Source organism: Pleurodeles waltl, chromosome 4_2, assembly GCF_031143425.1.
Source record: "Pleurodeles waltl isolate 20211129_DDA chromosome 4_2, aPleWal1.hap1.20221129, whole genome shotgun sequence".
Classification (NCBI taxonomy): Eukaryota; Metazoa; Chordata; class Amphibia; order Caudata; family Salamandridae; genus Pleurodeles; species Pleurodeles waltl.
The window spans coordinates 795,930,224-795,946,483 of NC_090443.1; the positions used below are offsets into that span (position 1 = coordinate 795,930,224).

The 16,260-nt window shown below is 42.3% G+C and overlaps 1 protein-coding gene across 1 annotated transcript in view; it reads left to right on the forward strand.

Moving 5' to 3' along the window:
• LRRC40 (leucine rich repeat containing 40) overlaps positions 1 to 16,260 on the forward strand; it is a 333,058-nt gene that overhangs the window by 228,194 nt on the left and 88,604 nt on the right. The window contains exon 12 of the mRNA XM_069232449.1: positions 9,113 to 9,223. Within this exon, the coding sequence (XP_069088550.1) occupies positions 9,113 to 9,223 (111 nt within the window). The remainder of the gene's footprint in view (positions 1 to 9,112; positions 9,224 to 16,260) is intronic.

Genomic DNA, 16,260 nt, shown 5'->3' on the forward strand with positions numbered 1-16,260 from the left:
AAGACCTGGCTCTTCGAACGATAACAGCTACCACCCCCCCCCCAGCGCCTCGAAACCCTAACGGGTAAATAGCGCGCTTTATAAATTTAATGATTGATTGATTGAATATACAATTCTTCTGAAGATCCTATAAATTAAATTGAGAGCCTGTTAAATGATTTACATCGGGATATAGCTTTAACACTTTTTCCGATCTGTTTTATGTATGATGTCCCATCCTTTCAATGCGCTTTATGCCAGTAAGGTTTGAATCTCTCCCTTGTACTTGATAAATTATCATTAACGTATGAATCCTCAATAGCATGCTTGTCTCACATCTGGGATGATTGAATCATTTGCTTTTGTTAACCTGGAAATGTTCCAAACATTGCTCAAGTCCCAGACCGCCACATTTCCCTTTATGGAGACTATCACAAAAGGCCCCACAAATTTTGAACGTCCTTTTTTTTTTTTTGTTTGTTTTTTTTCTTTTTTCCCCTCATATCCGTTTTTTTTACTACCACTTTGTCACCCTTCTTCCATTTCTGTTCATGCACACAATTATTGAAATCCAATCTTGCTTTATATTTAATTTGGTGATTTACCCTTCGCAATTCATATCTTCCTTAGAACATTATTCATCTAGATTTGTGTTCATGTTAGGCCAAACAGGATTAAGCTTGCAATGTGGTTTCCTTCCTCTGAGTGATACAAATGGAGAAATGGACGTCACACTTTTAAAAGTCACTCGATGTGCGCACCAAGTTTCCCTCAGTACTTCTCTAAAGGACCTTTTATTCAAGAATGCACGTTGTCCACAACTTTTTATAATTTCGTTCATGCTGTCTGCTAAACCTTTACCTTGTGGAGAATAAAGAGCTGTTTTGAAATGTGTCAGAGACACATCTTTAAGAAAACCTATACTTTCTTGGGTCACAAATTGCACCCCACTGTCAGTTACTATGGTTTTTGGTACCCCTTCCCTGGAACATTCTTCTTTCAAAAATTCGATAACTGTCCTGGTATTTACAGAGAGTACACATTTTGTAACTACCCATTCTGATGTGTAATCAACCAGCAGAATAACATAGCATTCATCATGAGTCAAAAGGGCCAGCAATGTCTAAACCTAATTTAGTCCATGGTTCCTTTGGTAGTACAACAGGGGACAATGGTGCTACATTCGTTCTCTTGTCGTTATTTGCATAGTCCCACCAATCCTTTACAACTTTCTCAACCTCATTTTCCATCCTTTGCCACTAATACCATTCTCGCAATCTCGTCTTGGTCAAATTTCTACCCAAATGTCCTTTGTGAGACAAGCTGATTAGTTCATTCCTCAAAGTTAACGGGGTACTATTCTTTTTTCCACTAAATATTTTTCCTCCAACAATGTTATGTTCATCCTTAACATTCAAAAACATGTCCAATGTTGAAAATACGTCTTTTTTAATTGGCCAACCCTTTACAATATGTTTCTTTAGTTCTAACAATTCTGAATCATTTGAAATGGCAACCTCCCATTGTTTGTCTTCCACAGCTGTTTCACAGACCCAACCCACCATTGTCTCTTCACAGCGTATCATATTTTTTAAATAATATTCTTCTTGTTCAGTAGGTAATGTTGACCGACAATCTGCCATACACATTTTCGATCCTGGTGCATGCTTTACACTTAAATTGCTACTGGACAAGCCTTCATTCCAAAGTTTAGTCCTAGAAGACAAATTCTCCATGTCTCTACATAGAAATACTTGAGTCAGTGGCTTGTGATCTGAACGACCTGTGAAAGGTATACCTCACCCCAAAAAACTTGAAGTGGTGTATTGCTCAATACATAGCCTAATGCCTCCTGCTCAATAACAGAATACCTTTCTTCCGCACCCTTCCATGAGCGAGAGGCAAACACCACAACTTTTAAGTCACTATTGACCTTGGGCTAAAACTGCACCTAACCCTTTGGAGGCTGGCATCTGTTAAAAGAATAGTTTTCTTATTCACATCAAGGTGTCCTAGGGTTGGTAACATTCCTATGCTCCTATTTATGCTTTTGAAAGCTTTATTGCACTCTTCCATCCAAATAAATTGGGAACCCTTTTATTTTAGTAACCATCTCAATGGCTGAGAGATGCTAGCAATATTTTGTTTGAATTTTGAACAGAATTCCGCTGGTCCCAGGAATGACCGTACTTGATCTCTAATCTCAGGCTTTGAAGCTTCTGCAATACTGTTTGCCAATCTATTTTTGGACCTATTCCTCCTCCTGAAATTGTGTGTCCCAGATAGGTTACAGCAGCAACGCTAAATTTCAGTTTTTCTTTATTTTAAACCCAGACCAGCATCTTCCACAATATATCCTCATGCTCCTGTTGATCTTTGCCGTATACCAATATGTCATCTTGGAAAAACAACACCTTGTCCGTTCCTTCCAAAACCATCTTCATAACTCTTTGAAAGCATGTAGCAGCCGAAGCTAGACCAAATAGCATCTAAACAAATCTAAAAGCTCCAAAAGGGTTTACGAACAATGTCAAAGGCATTTTTGTGTCTTTTATAGTAGGTTGAGTTTCAGAAATGTTCGGTCGTGGTTGTCTGCCCAGCCATATGGCTTTATTTAGTTCTCTCACATGAACACACATTTGAATCGCTTTGCCACCATCCTCAGGGGCCAAAACTATGGGGGCTGGGGGGGGGGGGGGTAACCACTTGGCATTCTCAGGTTCCTCAGTCACACCTTTCTCTTTATGTTTCTTAATTTCTGACTCCAACTGAGCCATCATTATAGGAGGAACCTTCTTTAGTTTAGATGCATGATGTACAGAACCATTTTTTTACAATGATTTTATGTTCCAGATTTTTCAATAATCCTAAATTATTACTAAATACCTCAGGAAATGCTGAACTCTTTTCCTCTGATTGATCTCTATTGTTCATTAGTAACAAGTTCTGTTTAGAATTGGTATCAACTGTTATACCCATGTCCTTCTGATGTCTCCAACCTAAAACATTGTCTCCTCTTATTCCAACATAGACTTTCCCTACTGTCTCCTGATCAGCAAACTGGATCCTCATCACAGAATATTCCACAATGTCTATTTTCACACCTCCATACCCTACAGGATTTATGTCTGGAGGAAGTAAAGTAATCTTTTCCCTGAATGTAGATTTCGAATTCCTATCACTAATGGTATATGGCGAGCCAGATTCCGCAAGTACTGGTACTTTTTCCCCTCCCACCATGATTTCGCATTTTGACATCTCAGTGGGATCCTCGTCCACTATTTCATCATTCCTCACACTCAATACAGATTTCTCTTCTTCTACCACTCGACTTATTCCTCGTTGTTTAACTCCTCTGTATACACAAGCATAATGTTCTTTCTTTTCACATCATTTTTTGCAGAATGCAAATCTTGCAAAACATCCTGGGCTATTAAAGAGACGCCCCTCACTCCCACACCTAAAACACTTCATTCAACCATTCTTTGTAAATGCAGAATTCTCATTCTGTGATGACGATTTCTTAATATCCAAATTATTTTCCCTTTCTTTATTCTTAACACCTATATTTCTGTTTGTATTTTGACTTGGAGTTTTATTTTCATTCCTGACCCAAAATGTCCTTAGCTCTATCATCACTTATTTCGTATACCCACATACTGGTGTTTTCCATGCCTTCCACAATTGCTGTTGCATCACTAAAATTGGAATTTTTTGCTAACAGGTTCTCTTGCACCTTGACATCATTTGTGCACTTCACTATTTGACTTCTAGCTAAGGAATCTGTGAGGTGATCAAATTCACATGTGCGGGCTAATGTTTTCAGCTTTCCAACATATGTTCTAATTTTCTCGTTTCCCTTGTATCCTTGTGAACAATTTGTGCCTTTCCAACACCACATTTATCTTTGACCTAAAATGATTCTCCAACATCATAACTGACACTTCATTTACATTGCTAGGTTCTCCTTCACCATTTCCATTGTCAATTTATCAAGACTTTCATACACATTTGTGCCTTCAATTCCTAGATAATGTAATATTACTTGCTTGCGAACAACTGAAAATTACTCCAATTCCAATAACAAGTAGATAAGAATCAAATATTTCTATACATCTCTTCCATGGGAGAACAAGATCACCTATACCAGACAGGAAATGAGGAGGTTAGGACATATTGGCACTTGATATACTGTGAATTTTGTGACATAGTTATTAAAAACGTACAGTATACTTTATCTATTGTCTAAACTACAATCAGCTTATTGCTTCAATTCACTGACTGTAATGAGGTGTGTATAGAAACCTTCTACCATCCACATTAAACAGCAAACAAATCAAGTGTGGGTAACACTGCTGTCACACAAATATACATGTGCTTCCCAATTAACATATAATACCTAATTGTGCATATTATATAGCCAACCAGCGCTACATGTTCTCTAGGTTATGTCAAGGGAGTGTGAAAAAGAGTTAATTAGATTGCTAAGGTGTGCATATCACCCACGTTATAATTGTGACAACGCACTCAAAATGTCAGATATAACAAGATATGTGCATCATCGTTGTTTAATGTGAACATACTGCTATCAAATGTGATTATTAAGGTGTGCTCATCAATGAGATTGTAAATGCACTCTGTAGAGAACTTTGTTAATCGCATAAGTACTTAAAGCCTTCCAGTAGCAAATGTGATTATTAAAGTGTGCATCACAGAAATTGTAAATGTGCTCCATGGATGGAGTACTTCCTTAAGTGTAATGTGACATCGTGTGAGGCTTTATTTTTACATATTGTTGACTGAAAAATATTCACACCACTGGCAGCTCCTACCAAAATCAACTTTCCAACTTCAAAAGATGGCCGCTGTGTTACGTTCCTGTTCATGCCAGTGATAAATCCAATGATACACTTTCTTCTAAATAGTTTATATAGGTTTTATTAAAGTACAAGCCTATCTACCCACCTGCAGGGTTGGTGACAACTCCCAGCTGCCTAGCAAAATGTCACAGCTCTTCAAACTCTGGCCATAGTGAATGCATGGGATTTGGTGACGCACACAGTGACATGATTAGCATGCCATGCTAACACAGACCAGATGCAGGTTTAAGCACAAAACAATTTACTAATATCTTCCTCATTAATGTGAGAGAAAAAGGTTGGCATGCTGAGTTAAATGGTCTTTCAGCATCAGTCTGACATTCCGTTCTCCAGTGTTCCACTGCAGCTTCGCCACACTGTTTTAATGAGCATCTAGAAGATAAGCATTCCTTATTGAAGACTGAAGTGAGGCACTCCTGAATATCATGTTCCTGGAATAAGCGCTGTTGATTTAAAGCCTGTCATATGGATCAGATTGAAGCGTATTATGGGTTTAATGCAGGTCTTCAACTAGGTGTTTCAAAGAAAGGGAAGCATGATTTTTAGGCACAATTAGTTTTATTGCGAGGTAGATATAAGATAATGATTAAATATGTATAAAAATGTTTGCCTTTGAAAATGTCTGTCAATATATTTTAGTACCTACTTTCAAAGTTAATTAACCCCTTGGGTGCCGTGGACAATGTAGTTACTTCCGGTGGTGCGGCGCTCAGGCGCCACAGACGTAACCACCTCATCCTCGACCCGGCCCACACCCCCTAGTCGGGAATGGAAGGGGAATTGCTTCCCCTTCGATCCCGACCCTCCCAATCTCCCCGGTGACGTCTGATGACGTAAGCATGCTATTGCGTGCTGACCTCATCAGAGGTCACCTCCCATCGCGCTGGAAGCATGCTTCCAGCCCGATGCAGAAGTGAATACTCAGCATTTCTCTTCCGCTCGGGAGGAGGGGACAGGAAGAGGCATGAAAGGAAAGGAAATGCCTTTCCTTTCCTTTCATGTTTCGGCAAGCATTTCTGCGATGCGATTGGGCAGCAGAAATGCTCACTAGACACCAGGGATTTTTTTTTATTTTCATCCATAAATATTTTTAGGCCTTTTCTGCACCCCCCTGGGGGCAGATCGGCCTATTATAATTAGGCCAATCTGCCCCCAGAGGGGGCAGATACCCCTAGACACCAGGAATATATATTTTTTTTGTTTACTTGACATTTTTATGTATGGGGAGCGACCCCTTAGGCAAGGGTCGCTCCCCTGGGGGTCAAACTGTATTTAGGCCATTTCTGTCCCCCTTGAGGGCAGATTGGCCTATTTTTATTAGGCCAGTCTGCCCCCAAGGGGGGCAGAAACCACTAGACACCATGGATTTTTTTTTTAATTATACTTGCGCATAAGGGGAGCAGGCCCTTGGGCATTTTCTGCCTCCCCCCCCCCCCGGGGGCAGATCAGCATAATATATTTATATTTAGGGCGATCTGCCCCCGGGGGGCCAGAAACCCCTAGACACAGGGGATATATATATTTTTTGTTTGGGGGGTAGGGGCACATTACTGTTGGCCATATCTGCCTATTTGTGGAAGGCCCATCTGCCCCAAAGGGGGGCAGAAGGGAGACCAGGGAAGATTTTTTTTTTCTCAAAATAAGAGGGTGGAGGTATAGCTATACCCCCCACCCCCAAATAAATGAGTTGTTCTGCCAGCCAGTGGGCAGATGGGGCAATTACCCCCGATCCACACCCTGGGGGTCAAAAAATCTACTAGATGCCAGGGAATTAAAAAACAAATAGTGTGGTGGTGGCTACCAACCAGTATGGGCATGGTTATTCCCCCCACCCCAACTGAAGGGGGTAACAGTCTTTCAGCTCTCCCCCCACACACTAAAACATCTTATCCCACGGCAAGCAAGAGGACATTTGATTATTTTGGGTTTTGGTTTTACATTTGGGCCATGAGAGTTTGGCTAACTCTCAAAATCGTCCCACTTGGAATGGTGAGGGTTGCACATTTTAGACTTTGGGACGCTGCCATGTAGAAGAATCCACAAGACCTAGACACATCTGAAAACTAAACATGTGGGTGAGTCCAGGTTTGTGTGCTTCACATGCACCCTGCAACATTTTCTTACCCACAATGCCCTGCAAACCTCCAACTTTGCTGGAAGTCACACATATTTCTCACATTTTTGTTAAGGAACCTTCCGGAATCTGTAGGAATCCATAAAATTCCTACCACCCAGCATTGTCTCATTTTTACCAATAAAAATTCTGCCGCACTTGTCAGCCTAAAAATGTTTTTTTCAAACTGCCCTTTGTGACCTGCTTTGGTTCCTCCTCAATTTTGACATGTTTTTGGCTCTTCCCTGTCACAGGCACTTGGCCCACCTACACAAGTGAGGTAAAAATTTTACTGGGAGACTGAGGGAAACGTTGCGTGGTAGGAAATTTGACCCGGTGCGGTGATCCCACAGAGAAATGTGGGAAAAATATGATTTTGTTTTTTCTTTTAGCTAAATTTGAGGTTTGCTGAAGATTCTGGGTAAGAAAACATTGGGGGATCCACGCAAGTCACACCTTCCTGGATTCCCTCGGGTGTCTAGTTTTCAGAAATGTTTGGGTTTGGTAGGTTTCCCTCTATGGCTGCTGAACCCATGTCCAAAAATGCAGGTCCACGCCCCCCACCCCCGCAAAAACAGTTAGTTTAGTATTTGATCATTTTGATGTGTCAAACATACTGTTTTGGGGCATTTCTTTTTTCGGGCACTACGCCTACCCACACAAGTGAGGTACCATTTTTTTTCAACTCAATTTCAATATTTCTTTATTTCAGCTGTTATTTTCTGCAGGAAAACCTTGTAGGATCTACACAAATGACCCCTTGCTGAATTCAGAATGTTGTCTACTTTTCAGAAATGTTAAGCTGTCTGGGATCCAGCATAGGTTTCACACCCATATCTGTCACTAACTGGAAGGAGGCTGAAAGTACAACAAATAGAAAAAATGGGGTATGTCCCAGTAAAATGCCAAAATTGTGTTGAAAAAATCGTGTTTTCTGATTCACGTCTGCCTGTTCCTGAAAGCTGGGAAAATGGTGATTTTAGCACCACAATCCCTGTGTTGATGCCATTTTCAGGGAAAAAACCACAAGCCTTCTTCTGCAGCCCTTTTTCCCATTGTTTTGGAAAAAACAAAATGTTCGCTGTATTTTGACTAATTTCTTGGTCTCCTTCAGGGTAACCCACAAACTCTGGGTACCTCTAGAATCCCTAAGATGTTGGAAAAAAAAGGACACAAATTTGGTGTGGGTAGCTTCTGTGGACAAAAGGTTATGAGGGCCTAAGCACGAACTTCCCCAAACGGTCAAAAAAAAGGCCTGGCACCTGGGGGGGGAAAAGGCATGACAGTGAAGGGGTTAATCAAAATATATTTTGAAACAAATCCCATTGTAGATCAGAAAATTTGAGACAATTGTTTTAAAACAAGGTGAAACCTGTTATTAAGTATCATTGTTTCAGACTAGGAAAACTTGAAGTATGTATTAGAAGCAGCACATGGAAAATAATGCTTTTGGGAGGTTGTTCAATTCAGGAACTTGCAGCTATAGAGATGAGCACCACTTGAATGTACGTATGCAGTCTTTGCTGTAGAAAAGTGATGCTGTCTTCTCCAACGGCACGTCTTCTAGTGATGACACACTGTGAGCTAAGTGAGCACTCTAGTTATTTAAGAGGACTCTCATCTCTGCAGGTAACTGTGAAGTGAACCAGGAGTAGTGATATGTGATGTATGGGTGTATGACCTAATGAGGCTGTCTCGAGAAGTCACTGTGAATATCATCCAGTCAAAGTGCAGCACTTCTTTGACCGTTGACTGATGAGAGGTCAAAGTCTCATTCCTTTCTCGCACCCATGCAGCACCTAATGCCTTGGCGAAATAGTGTTAGAGGGTGTCTAAGCAGTTTCATTTTGATGTTGCATCATTTAATTGTCCTATTAATATGAAGTATTAGTTGTCGGTTTCAAGAAATCCATAATAGAAATAAGGAAATTCACAGCTATGAGAATATGTTGCCATTTCTATTGTGTGGCTTGTGCAGAAAATGCTAGTGTACATGGATCACCAATCCGTTTTGGCTGTCTAACAGAAATGTAAAATATTCCATGTTTGCGTGCAGTGATAGAAATTATATGATCCATATAGTTACAGAGAATTTCTACTGAAAAAGATTTACATTGGACGTTTTATTATTGGGTTACAGGATTGTTGATCTAAAGGACACAGTCTGTGATATCAACCTTGGCTTCAATAAACTGCCATCAATTTCACTGCAGCTGTGCATGCTTCAGAGGTTGGCACATGTGGACCTCAGGTACTTGATAACAATATTCAGTTTCCTTGTATCTATGGTTGTAATTCGACTTTGCAATAATTGTTTTTTGATAAATGTTTAGCAGTGTCAGTTAACCAAGAAATCATTTTAAGGTATCTAGTTGATTTCTTAGTAATTCAAGTTTGTGATGTATAGTTTGCACAGTAACACCCTATTACAAAACAAACAACCTCGTATCTACTTGAATGTTTATTAGCAATATATTTAAACGAGTGCTATCTGTTCCTTTTAAAAGCTATTATGAAAATGCTTGCAACTTTACCTTGTACACAACTAGCCATATAACCGCTTAGCAGGATTCAAAATCTTGTTTAACAGTGTCTCTTCCGAGAGAGGCCCAAATGTACGCGAATGCCTTTCCGACATTAACTTTTAGGGCTAAGCTGCTACGTCACTTATGGTCCCTACGGAACAAGAAGCAAAAACTGATACATTACTAGCTCTTTGTTAGTGGGTTATGGTTTGGATTTCTTTTAACAACAAACATGGAGGTCGACGTCTTGATACTTATTTAAGTTTCAGTCTCATCTTTTTCACCGATGCACACTTTTTAACTGCTTGTCACTTCATGTTGATGTAGGGGCAGAGCAACCAGAGTCTTGATGTGAGCTGCAACCTACTTAACCTATTTTACATACAAGACTTTGGCTCACCTTTGGTAGTAAACTTTAAGTGGCACAGCAGTCTGCAGCTAAAATGTTTGAGATGTGTGAATAGCAACACCCAGTTACAATTGTCGAGCAATAGAACTAAAGAAAATACGCACACCAAGTAAAATAGAAAAATAAAAATGTAAATAAGTATATGACATGAGCATGATGATAACTTTACACAGATTACAAAGGTTATGAAAACAAGTTTCATGATGTAGGGTAAAATTGTCTGTCTTTATCCAAGTCATGAGTGACTCTCCCCTTATCAAAAATTACCATTGGAAGATAGACAAACACCACGTATGCTCAACAGACATGACAGAGAGTCCAAAACCTGACCAGCCCACTGGACCTGGTGAAAGACAGAAACCTTGTTGGCCACAAACAGCCTCTCACTAGAAGTGTTGTACAGAATGTTCCTTCTGTAAGAATGTTGTAGTAGATGACTTAAGAAGTGGTTTTCAAACCACCCGCCCATTGGCACAAAGTTTCAGATTTGGTTTGTTCGTCTGGAACCAGAATACTGGATTCTTTCAGCGCACCACTTCACTGAGATTGCTGTCCAGCAACGTGTGATGTGGGGAGGGGTTGTCCTCCACCTCCTAGGTAACTCAGAAGTATGCTTCCAATACAGCATTGGAAGTTGACAAGTTCAATGTACAGCGACACTGAACATAATTGCTCAAGTAGAACACAGACATTAAACTCAGAAGCATGTTCAGTACCAGGATCCAGCACACCAGTGTGTTAAGACCATACAAAGTGTACCTGGTGTTAGACCTGACAGCCTTAGGGTGGTCACCCCTAACTTTTTGCCTGCCTCCCTCCACTTTTTGGACACTGCCTTTAATGGTTTTAGGACTCTGCGCACTTTACATTGCACAATGGGGTGACCCCTAGAAAAACACTGATAACAAATATTTACACAACTCGTAATGTAAAGATGATACTATCCATCAAAGTCTCCTCAAGTACATAAATGTAATAAAGTAACCCAAAACAATATTATGAGTATAGAACAAAGGGAAGAAAACTGTAACATCAGTAGTCCATGATTATTCAAATTAACAGATTACAACCAACTTTCGGTTACGCTTATTAAAGCAATTAGTCCACGGTATTTGATGAAAAATGTTTAATTGTTGAGCGATCTTTGATCCAAATTGTTCATATGTCCAAATTCAAGCCACATTCTGGTTACAAGACGTTCAAGCCAACACGTGTTTCGTCTTTGGGAATGAATAGCGTACTCGCTAGACGTTCATGAAACAGGAGACGGAAGATGCCGGTGATTCTTTAATTTTGCTGACAATTCGAAATTGAGACCAGTTGAAATATCAGATGTTGAAGTAGTCTATAGGACAATTTATTATTGCTGAATCTACATTTTATTTCTCGATTATTTTTGGATCTGTAAGCCCTGAAGAAGTCGTTTAGGGATGTTATTCATTCCCAAAGACGAAACACGTGTTGGCTTGAACGTCTTGTAACCAGAATGTGGCTTGAATTTGGACATATGAACAATTTGGATCAAAGATCGCTCAACAATTAAACATTTTTCATCAAATACCGTGGACTAATTGCTTTAATAAGCGTAACCGAAAGTTGGTTGTAATCTGTTAATTTGAATAATCATGGACTACTGATGTTACAGTTTTCTTCCCTTTGTTCTATACTCATAATATTGTTTTGGGTTACTTTATTACATTTATGTACTTGAGGAGACTTTGATGGATAGTATCATCTTTACATTACGAGTTGTGTAAATATTTGTTATCAGTGTTTTTCTAGGGGTCACCCCATTGTGCAATGTATTATTAGTGTGAGGTTTAGGACCTCTGAGGGTTGGGTGTTTCCCTTGTGGGGTTTCCCCAATAATTATACTGGCAGACTAGTACTTTGAGCGCCATTTCCTCATATTACACCCCGTTTTTATTATTCTCTGCGCACTTTACCACTGCTAACCAGTGCTAAAGTGCATATGCTCTCTCTCTTTAAACATGATGACATTGGATCATACCCAATTGGATTATTTAATTTACTTGTAAGACCCTAGTAAAGTGCACTATATGTGTCCAGGGCCTGTAGATTTAATGCTACTAGTGGTCCGGCAGCACTGATTGTTCCACCCACTTAAGTAGCCCCTTAACCATGTCTCAGGCCTGCCATTGCAAGGCCTGTGTGTGCAATTTCACTGCCAATTCGATTTGGCATTTAAAAGTACTTGCCAAGCCTAAAACTCCCCTTTTTTCTACATATGTTACCCCTAAGGTAGGCCCTATGTAAGCCATAGGGCAGGGTGCTGTGTAGACAAAAGGCAGGACATGTACCTGTGTAGTTAACATGTCCTGGTAGTGTAAAACTCCTAAATTCGATTTGCGCTATTGTGAGGCCTGCTCCTTTCATAAGCTAACATTAGGGCTACCCTCATATACTGTTTGAGTGGTAGCTTCTGATCTGAAAGAAGTAACAAGGTCATATTTAGTATGGCCAGAATGGTAATACAAAATCCTGCTGACTGGTGAAGTTGGATTTAATATTACTATTTTAGAAATGCCACTTTTAGAAAGTGAGCATTTCTCTGCACTTAAATCCTTCCGTGCCTTACAATCCACGTCTGGCTAGGTTCAGTTGACAGCTCCCTTGTGCATTCACTCAGACAACTCCAAACACAGGATGCTCAGCCACACTTGCATACATCTTCATATTGAATGGGTCTTCCTGGGGTGGGAGGGTGAAGGGCCTGACACTTAAATGTCAAAGGACAGTAGCCTGCCCTCACACAAAGGACTGCCACACCCCCTACTGGCACCCTGGCAGACAGGATAGAATTGAAAGGGAACCTTGTGCACTTCTAAGCCACTCTTTAAAGTCCCCCCACTTCAAAGGCACATTTGGGTATTTAAACAGGGCCTCTGCCCCTACCAACTCAGACACTTCCTGGAGAAGAACCAGAACCTGTAACCTGCCAAGAAGAACTACCTGGCTGCCCAAAGGACTCACCTGACTGCTTTCTGATAAGGACTGCTGCCTTGCTGTTGCCCTGCTGCCTTGCTTCCCTCTGGATGTGCTGAAGAAGTGCTTTCCAAGGGCTTTGATAGAGCTTGCCTCCTGTTCCCTGAAGTCTCAGGACCAAAAATACTTCATTCCTGCAAGAAGAACTCCCTGTGCCGCGTAAATCGACACACAGCCTGCAAGAAATGACACACAGCCTGCATTGCAGCGAAAAAATCACTGCACGCCGAACTGGAAAAATGCAGCCCGACTTCGCAAGTGGAAGATCGACGCAGCGCCAGCGTAGCGACTGGAACTTCAACGCACTGCCCACTGGATCAACGCAAAGCCGAGCCGGAACAACACAGCCCAGTTTCCTGAGAGGAATCAATGCAGCGCCTGCCTTGCAGTAGAAATGTCCACGCAACGCCCACTGGTTCGACGCAGCCCCTGTGACTTCGTCTTGCAGGTGCCGGATTTCAATGCATCATCCCTGGGGTGTCCGAAAACCCCACAACCTGAAGAGGATCCCAGTCTACGTGCCGGAAATCGTTGCAAAGCCTGCCCTGCGTGAAAAGTCAACAACTCATCGTCTGTGTGCTCTGGAAAAATCCACGCACACCTCCCCGTTTTCCACGTATCTCCTCCTCTGTGGTTCCTTGCAGAGATTTTGTACGCAAACCAGGTACTTTGTGCTTGCAAGAGACATTTATTGTATTTAAGTGACTAAAGACACTTTATATAATTTTTACAGTGATATTTCAACATATACTTATTGCATCTTAATCGTTTTGACCTGCATCTTACCAGATAAATATTATATATGTTTCTAAACACTGTGTGGTGTACTTTTGTGGTGTTCTACTGTGTTATTGCATGATTTATTGCACAAATACTTTACATATTTCCTTCTATGTTAAGCCTGACTGCTCAGTGCCGAGCTACCAGAGGGTGGGCACAGGATCATTTGGATTGTGTGTGACTTACACTGACTAGAGTGAGGGTCCTTGCTTGGACGGGGGTAACCTGACTGCCAACCAAAGACCCCATTTCTAACACCTGGGTTCTTAGTTCTGCCAGCAATAAGGTAGAAATCATCATCATTAACAAAGTTCTTGTAAAGTGCCTCATACCCTGTGTAGGAAGTTGGCTCTGTATGTGCTATTTCAAAGTAAGGAATAGCATGCACAGAGTCCAAGGGTTCCCCTTAGAGGTAAAATAGTGGTAAAAATAGATAATACTAATGCTCTATTTTGTGGTAGTGTGGTCGAGCAGTAGGCTTATCCAAGGAGTAGTGTTAAGCATTTGTTGTACATACACATAGACAATAAATGAGGTACACACACTCAGAGACAAATCCAGCCAATAGGTTTTTATATAGAAAAATATCTTTTCTTAGTTTATTTTAAGAACCACAGGTTCAAATTCTACATGTAATATCTCATTCGAAAGGTATTGCAGGTAAGTACTTTAGGAACTTCAAATCATCAAAATTGCATGTATACTTTTCAAGTTATTCACAAATAGCTGTTTTAAAAGTGGACACTTAGTGCAATTTTCACAGTTCCTAGGGGAGGTAAGTATTGGTTAGGTTAACCAGGTAAGTAAGACACTTACAGGGCTTAGTTCTTGGTCCAAGGTAGCCCACCGTTGGGGGTTCAGAGCAACCCCAAAGTCACCACACCAGCAGCTCAGGGCCGGTCAGGTGCAGAGTTCAAAGTGGTGCCCAAAACACATAGGCTAGAATGGAGAGAAGGGGGTGCCCCGGTTCCGGTCTGCTTGCAGGTAAGTACCCGCGTCTTCGGAGGGCAGACCAGGGGGGTTTTGTAGGGCACCGGGGGGGACACAAGCCCACACAGAAATTTCACCCTCAGCGGCGCGGGGGCGGCCGGGTGCAGTGTAGAAACAAGCGTCGGGTTCGCAATGTTAGTCTATGAGAGATCTCGGGATCTCTTCAGCGCTGCAGGCAGGCAAGGGGGGGGTTCCTCGGGGAAACCTCCACTTGGGCAAGGGAGAGGGACTCCTGGGGGTCACGTCTCCAGTGAAAGTCCGGTCCTTCAGGTCCTGGGGGCTGCGGGTGCAGGGTCTCTCCCAGGCGTCGGGACTTTAGGTTCAAAGAGTCGCGGTCAGGGGAAGCCTCGGGATTCCCTCTGCAGGCGGCGCTGTGGGGGCTCAGGGGGGACAGGTTTTGGTACTCACAGTATCAGAGTAGTCCTGGGGTCCCTCCTGAGGTGTTGGATCGCCACCAGCCGAGTCGGGGTCGCCGGGTGCAGTGTTGCAAGTCTCACGCTTCTTGCGGGGAGCTTGCAGGGTTCTTTAAAGCTGCTGGAAACAAAGTTGCAGCTTTTCTTGGAGCAGGTCCGCTGTCCTCGGGAGTTTCTTGTCTTTTCGAAGCAGGGGCAGTCCTCAGAGGATGTCGAGGTCGCTGGTCCCTTCGGAAGGCGTCGCTGGAGCAGGATCTTTGGAAGGCAGGAGACAGGCCGGTGAGTTTCTGGAGCCAAGGCAGTTGTCGTCTTCTGGTCTTCCGCTGCAGGGGTTTTCAGCTGGGCAGTCCTTCTTCTTGTAGTTGCAGGAATCTAATCTTCTAGGGTTCAGGGTAGCCCTTAAATACTAAATTTAAGGGCGTGTTTAGGTCTGGGGGGTTAGTAGCCAATGGCTACTAGCCCTGAGGGTGGGTACACCCTCTTTGTGCCTCCTCCCAAGGGGAGGGGGTCACAATCCTAACCCTATTGGGGGAATCCTCCATCTGCAAGATGGAGGATTTCTAAAAGTTAGAGTCACTTCAGCTCAGGACACCTTAGGGGCTGTCCTGACTGGCCAGGGACTCCTCCTTGTTTTTCTCATTATTTTCTCCGGCCTTGCCGCCAAAAGTGGGGCCTGGCCGGAGGGGGCGGGCAACTCCACTAGCTGGAGTGTCCTGCTGGGTTGGCACAAAGGAGGTGAGCCTTTGAGGCTCACCGCCAGGTGTGACAATTCCTGCCTGGGAGAGGTGTTAGCATCTCCACCCAGTGCAGGCTTTGTTACTGGCCTCAGAGTGACAAAGGCACTCTCCCCATGGGGCCAGCAACATGTCTCGGTTTGTGGCAGGCTGCTAAAACTAGTCAGCCTACACAGATAGTCGGTTAAGTTTCAGGGGGCACCTCTAAGGTGCCCTCTGTGGTGTATTTTACAATAAAATGTACACTGGCATCAGTGTGCATTTATTGTGCTGAGAAGTTTGATACCAAACTTCCCAGTTTTCAGTGTAGCCATTATGGTGCTGTGGAGTTAGTGTTTGACAGACTCCCAGACCATATACTCTTATGGCTACCCTGCACTTACAATGTCTAAGGTTTTGTTTAGACACTGTAGGGGTACCATGCTCATGCA